This window comes from Benincasa hispida, chromosome 1 (assembly GCF_027475165.1).
Source record: "Benincasa hispida cultivar pf3 chromosome 1, pf3_genome.v1.1, whole genome shotgun sequence".
Lineage (NCBI taxonomy): Eukaryota > Viridiplantae > Streptophyta > Magnoliopsida > Cucurbitales > Cucurbitaceae > Benincasa > Benincasa hispida.
This window is the reverse complement of record NC_143478.1, coordinates 8,211,609-8,219,350: the sequence shown is the minus strand read 5'-3', so window position 1 is coordinate 8,219,350 and position 7,742 is coordinate 8,211,609. Positions and strand designations below refer to the sequence as shown.

At 31.4% G+C, this 7,742-nt stretch overlaps 1 protein-coding gene across 1 annotated transcript; it reads left to right on the top strand.

Annotated features, from left to right (window-relative positions):
- Nucleotides 1-5,386: 5,386 nt before the first annotated feature.
- On the top strand, nt 5,387-7,513 carry LOC120068984 (acidic endochitinase-like). The gene is made up of 2 exons (XM_090307612.1): nt 5,387-5,912; nt 6,817-7,513. Exons 1-2 carry the CDS (start codon nt 5,437-5,439, stop codon nt 7,265-7,267), a joined length of 927 nt encoding a protein of 308 aa, XP_090163738.1. The 5' UTR covers nt 5,387-5,436; the 3' UTR covers nt 7,268-7,513.
- Nucleotides 7,514-7,742: the final 229 nt, after the last annotated feature.

Genomic DNA, 7,742 nt, shown 5'->3' with positions numbered 1-7,742 from the left:
AAGTAGATAGATTGCTCCCTTAAGGGCTGATTTCGGGTGTTGAACATAATGGCCACATCCTCTCTTTGGAAGAGAGGACCCAATCATAGTAGGACTATGACTTATTATTCATTAGAGAAATCAGTGGTACTTAAGAAGTTAGATGTAATTACAGGGGCAAAACGATAAATTGGTCTAGTTGTATTTACGAGCAATCTGTGAAGGATTATCGCACTGTTGATTGGTTGATATGAACCTAGAAATATATATGTTGTGCGAAAAGTGCAGCTGTCCATCTTTAGTGAAGTGCTCGACAGTTAACAGATGGTGGATCCCGTGACTAAACAGTTTAGTCAGTTATTCACGTACCGATGGAGCTTCAAGTTACAAGTCCATAAGGTCCCCTTGGTAGCTCAATGGATTCAAGTTGAGAATCAGTTCTTGAGGTTAGTTTGAAATGTTCAAATTAACAAAAGGAATTTCAATTATATGTGATATAATTGATGTGATGTATGAGATACATTATTTGGAGGAATTAATGTAAATATGATTTACATTAAGTACCATAAAATAGGGAAAAAAAACTATAGTTTATATGTTTCATGAGATAAAATATTAAAACTATAGGTTATAAATATAATATGATAAATTGGTTATCATATTTATTTATAATAAATTAATTATGTGATAATTAATTCTTTCACTCTAATAACCAATTGAGTGGGAGGTTATTGGGGGTTTTATGGTAACTGTGAGATAAAAAGGAAAATTATTTTCGTAAAAATTAAGAAATTGCCTCATTCGGAAAGAATTCACGGATAAGTTATCAAGTGAAAGAGTTTCATTAAGCGATAGCTTTGAGAGACTACACGATCAGCTAAGCGATTGCTTACCTTTGACTATACGATAGTCATTCAGCTGATCATAGCTAAACGATCGTTTAAGAGTTGACAATACGATCATTGACCTTTTGATCGCAGCTAAACAATCGAGTCGCATGTTTATGCGATAGGCTGCCGTTTACTAAACGATCGAGCACATCGTTTTTCGATAGACAGTATCTTATCTCCCACTTGTTCGATCGTCTACTCGATCGTAGTCCTCCAGTCTCTTCCTCAAGCCAAGATCATACAGAGCCCACAACTCCTGGATTCTCACACCGAAAATACCAAGGTAACCGTTGTGGTGGTGTCTTGACTCTATTCGTTGGGTTCGTGGAGGTTGTGTTCGTTGTTTGTGTTGTTGGTAGCAGTCTGGTTGTTGCATTCGAGCGTTGCTATTATTGGACGCTTGAAGATTGATCGAGGGATTCGTGAAGAATGGTTCTTCAAAAGTATGCATTATCTAACCCTTGTATCATCTTAAGCATGTTGTAATTCCGTATTGTGCATGACCTGTTAGTTTCCGTTCTTAGATTGTAATTGATTGTGTCACTCGAATGGAATTTGGAATGATATCTTTCGCTGCTCATGGAAATCCTCATGTTTGATTTCCTTCAAGAAAAAATTCGGCTACTGATTTTATCTCAGTGTTTGTATAACTTGCTAAAAAACAACGCTTGTATTTGATGATTAAAAAATTTTGATTGAAGTCTCATTAAACTATTTAAAAGACTTTGATCAAACTTGCATGCATATAACAAATCTATCTAATTCACCTTTCCAAGTAGGTTCCCAGGTAGGGGTGCGACATTTCCTTCAACTTAAGTACCCCAGCCTAGTCAAAACCCACCTTAGACAAAAGGTCCTTTATAGATACATTTGTTACATATTTAATATTTTATTAAGAATCAATTTATTTCTATTAAACCGATTAAAAGATTAAACTAAGATTTCTAATCTTATTAGAAATGCGATTTTAGGTCTACCTCAATCATATTTTAAAACAATTTCAAAAATGATTATAGCCTAAGATTTCCATGCAACTCTTAATTATTGATTTTAATTCTAATTTCATTTAATTATAACGATTATAAATAAATGAAACAATTAAAACATCCATTGCATGCTTGACATACTTCAATTAATCATAACATTTATAAATTAACCTAAGGTAATGTCATGCTTCATGCAATCTCCATTCATTACTAATATATATAACAATTATATAACTAGGTGATGAATCATACTATAACATACTTCCATATATTCATTCAAACGTATATTATAACAATTATAATATAAATTATGCATGGAAATGCTATAATGCATGCATACATATATCATAACATTTATACTATATGATGCACGAGCATGCTATATAATATAAATTATGCATATACATAATTATAACACTTATAATATAAAATGATGCATGAATATAAATGCATAACCTATGGTGGGTTTTAAAACTATATGACATACAATATGACATATAAGATAAAACATACATCACATGTATATTTAAAATAAACAATTGATGGACCGGGATAGGACACCTAAAAGAAAACTTAAAAGGGCTAACTATTACAGAGTAAGAGTCATCCGATTCTAAACAGGTGAACCAGACCTTGAATCGTTCGAATCGAACCGCCCTTCAATGAACTCTCTACAATGATCGTGTAGCAAACTTGTTGTGCTATCTTGTAGCAAATGCTACATGTTGCAAAACCTACACGGTCTTTTAGCAAATGCTACACGATCATGTAGCAAAACCTACACGATCTTCTAGCATTAGCCACACGTCGTTTAGCAAAAGCTATATGATCGTGTAGCTGTAGCTACATGATCTTATAGAATTGCTTCGTCTTCTTCTTTTCTTCTTTGAAGCTCCCCGGGAACAACAAGAGCGACTCAACACAATGAACTACAGACTCTATAGCAAAAATTATACCCAAAACAGGGGCCTTTACAAACCAACTTTGTAAATAAAATTAAGCCTTAAAACTAAGTATCCTATCTGAAACATCCATCAACAAAACCACATTTAAAACCATTCATTACATGGACTTTAAACAGAATGTAGAGTATGTAAAACCCGCCATCACTATAAAATCGATTCAACAAAAAAAAAATGGAATTTGGGATCAGTAAACCAACAATATGGCTCTGATACCAATTGAAGGATCCCAAATTGAAAGGAATCGTGAGCAGAAGAAAGATCGTCCCATAACCCATTTTTCATTGAATGTAAACTTTATAGTAAATCATGAACAAGATATGCATTTATATAAATTACAACATGCTATTAAAAAGGTTTTAGAAACCTTACTTTTGAAGACTTTTCTTCAAGAATCCCTCGAACAACACACGAACGTCTTGAAGACTCTCTTCAAGAAAACTTCGATCAAGAGCACGAACACTACCACAAAGGCTTCCTTGGTATTCTAAGGTAGAGAACCCATGAGTGGTGGACTCTGACTATTTTAGAATGAGGAAATTTTTAGTAGTTAGGAGGAAGGTTTGAAATTTTTCACCAAAAAAATCAAAACTCACACAGAACTCTTCTGTGTTTTCCAATGTATACAATTCGATGATCAGATTGTTGAAGAAGGAGACTTTCTCCTATCTTTTAAAAAACCAAATACCACAACCACTCACTTACATCGGTGGAGAGAAAAGAGGGGGCTCTCCCTCATTTTTATTTAAAAAATAAAATAAAAATAATATTTAATATATATATATATATATAATATCAAATATAACATATAACCGATAGATTTAATATTGTATCACATACAATATAACGTATAGTTTCTTTTCTCTCTTATATGGCATTTAATATAAATCACATTTATATTAAATTTAACAATTATGAATCCAATTCATATTAGTAATATTTGAATCTTATTCAAATATTTATTTCCTCTCAATTAAGCTATAATGTATCAAATACATCATATAACTATATCACATATAATTAAAATAACTTAATTGTATCATACATAATTAAATTCGTCTATTAATTTGAACAATTCAAATTAATCCAAAAACTGATTCTCATTTAATCCTATTGAGTTACCAAGGAGACCTCATGGACATGTAGCTTGAAGCTCTAACAGTACATGAATAATTAATCAAACTTTTTAATTAAATTATTCACTATCTGTTAACTGTCGGGCACTCCACTAAAGATCGACAGTTGCACCCATCATACTACAGATATATTTTTGTGTTCATTGGATATAACCAATCAACAGTACGATGACCCTACATAAATTGTTCATAAGTACAACTAGGCCAAAATTATCATTTTTGCCCCTATTTATTAAACAAAATAAATAGCCGTGCCTTAAAATTTATATTTTTATCGGATGAATTTATTTTGGTTTTTCTTTTCTTTAACTAAATGATCTTTAGTTTCTGACTAAGTAAATTATATATAATGAAATTTTCAAATAAATACAATTTTTTATGCACAAATAACATCGAAATAAATAAAATAATATTGAAAATAAAAGGCATAAGGTTAGTAAAAATAATAATGTCAAGATTTTGACAAACTTGATTTCAAGTTTCAATATGAAAATAGAAGCTTCCATATCACATATAAGCCTATAACTTTGACCAATATATGTTTCATTATAGTCGCCTCTTGTTAGGAGTTGAGAGAAATTTATTGGTTAGAAAATATTTTTCATCTCTGAAACTAATAATTTAGTCTTTAAACTTTGGTTTATAACGATTTAGTCCATATATTTTTAATTTTATAACAATTTAGTTCTGAACTTTAGTCATTGTACTTTCGACATGGTAACAATTTTAGCCCCTAACGTAAAAAAATTATCAAAATTACATGTCAATTTTTAATATTTTATATTAAGTCTCCAGTTAATATTTTATATAAAAATTTAATACTTTACAAAAAAAATACTTTAATACTTTATATTTTGTAAAAATATTAAGTCTCTAATTAGTTACGGTTTATTTATGTATGAAATCTTATTAAACCCTAATACTAATTTCAACAATAGCAACTAAATCGTCATAAATTTTAAAGTTAAAAGACTAGATTGTTACTCAGGGACTAAATTATTATAAAATTAAAAATATAGAGATTAAATCGTTACAAACTAAAGTTCAGAAACTAAATTATTATTTATATAGAAACTAAAGGATTAAAAGGGATTTTTAACCGAATTTATATTTATGTATAGCAGTTTTCAAGATGTTTCTAAGTTGAAGTTTTTGACATCACAGAGTTCATATAATTTTATTTTCTACACAATTTTCAACCTCACTTTTCTTTTTGAAAATAATTATATATGTTTTCCTTTTTTTATTTCAGGACACAATTTGTCAAAATGTTTGACCAACACTAGTGCCGCACACACCCACCGTTTATCTTTTGGACTTTTCCGAGTTGACTCTAAAATAAAATAAAATAATAACAATAAATGCATGTTTTGTATTGACCGCTAAAGCCTACTAGATTATCAAATTCCGTCCATAAATACCTAAATGTTTAACAACCAACTAATCCTCACATCAATTTTTACTACTTTTTTACACTTTCAATATGGAAATTCAATTATCTTCATTTGCTTCTTTTCTTCTCATAATTCTCGCCTTCATGAGCTGTTTTTCTGAAGCAACTGCCGGCCGTGGTGGCATTCACGGTGGAATTGCGACGTACTGGGGCCAAAACATAAGAGAAGGACGGTTGACCGCGGCCTGTACCACCGAAAAGTTTCAAATTGTCAACATTGGGTTCCTCTCCACGTTCGGTAACGGTCAGTCGCCGCAAGTGAACCTAACGCGCCACTGTAATCCTATATACAATGGCTGCTGGAATGTGAGTGCTGGTATTGTCAACTGCCAAAACGGCGGCGTTAAAGTCATGCTCTCTGTCGGCGGCCCTCATGGAAACTACTCCCTCTCCTCCGTCACGGAGGCTGTTGGCCTCGCCGACTATATATGGAACAACTTCCTCCACGGCCACTCAACTTCACCACGGCCGTTCGGTTATGCACCATTGGACGGCGTGGATTTCAGGTGTGTTGAACTTGAGTAGATTTCTTCTATAAACCCACACATCCTTATTCAAATTAAATACCGAAAGGAGTGTTTTATTTATATATTAGTTAAATTACTGGTTTAATTATAAAATTTAAAAACTTTGTCCCACTAACTGTATAATAGGTCATTGGATAAACTCGAGATATTTTAAAATTAATTGATCCATGAAGTTTTAAATTTTCAATTTGTGTGTCTATAAATTGTTTTTAAAAAAAAAGTGAAAGTTCATGGACACAGATCTTAAAAAAAAGTCAGTTTTATTATCCCTTTAAATAATTTTTGTAATATATAGTACAACTAGTTGAAACTTTATTGGTTTAAAAATACATTTCATGAAACTGCGTAAAATTTTTAAATGTAAGGCTAAATTTACTTTAAGGGTTAAATTGTCTTTTCATTAATAAAAAATAAATAATTACAAAGTGAATGAGTGAATGTTTGAGAGTGATGATTGAAGTAGTGAATTTAGGGGGGAAAATGATTTAGGTACCATTTATTTTATAAATTTATTTTTTAAAAGTTATAAAATTATTTTTAATACCAATCATATTGATGTTTGGTTCCAAACTTTAAAAAATGATTTTAGAATTACCAAATTACTTAAAAAGAAGTTTTTATTAATTTTTTTTCTAAGAGTATCAATACATAAATAGAACAACATTTGTCGAACATAACTTCTAGGGAAAAAACTAATTTTTGCTTTGTGAAAATGACTTCAAACACGTAACACATGGTCTAAATCATAATACATTTTAATTCATGATTAAATTGTAAATTGAAACTTGCATGAACCAAAATTGATTCTTGCTAAAAAAAGATTATTTTATTCTACATTTCTACAGCTAATTTAATTACTTTAATTATATATTCTTAAAAACAGGATTGAGCGAGGGGAATTCTCTCCCTACTACACTTTACTTGCTCGGCAGCTACACAATTACGGCCGGCAATGGGGCCGGAAAGTGTACCTAACGGCGGCTCCACGGTGCCGTTTTCCCGACAATTACTTAACCAAATCACTTCACACCGGACTTTTCGACTACGTTTGGGTTAGATTTTTCGACGACCGACAATGCCAGTACAATTCCGGTCACCCATCTGGCTTCCGGTGGTCGTGGATGCGGTGGATACATTCAATTCCGGCGAAAAAATTTTACGTGGGAATTCCGGCGTCTGAAGAAGCCGGCGAGGGGTACGTGGCGCCGGCGGTGCTGATGAGGGAAGTGTTGCCGTTTGTTAAAAGATCCGCCAGCTACGGCGGCGTTATGCTTTTCGACTTGTCGAATGATGTTCAAACTAACTATAGTTCTCTAATCAGCGGCAGGGTTTGAAATTATGTAAATAAATAATTATTAATCACTTAATTAAGGTGACTTTGAGGTTTTGTATTATTAGAGAAAGCATATTTGTTTTTCTTTAATTATGATAGAAGTTGGTGAAAAATATAAAAATATCAGTGTCCAAAATGAATGGATGATAACCTTTATATGCCAAAGCGAGCATATAGTTTGAATGTTAGTGATTTAGAGGTTTGTTTTACTTCTATAATACTAGAAAATTCGTGTTGTCTATCTAAATTGGTTTCTTTTAATATAGTGAATTGATTGTTAAATTACACCTTTAATTTTCTAACTTTTACGAGATTTGTATCTACTTGATATTTTAAAAGTATTTTCATTTACTTTTAAATTTTGTATCTAATAAATTTCTGAACTTTAAAAATATCTAATAAGTTTCAAAATTCTTAATTGTTGGTATACTAACTAGATTTGACATATTAAAAGAAATTAAAAATGAAATTGATCT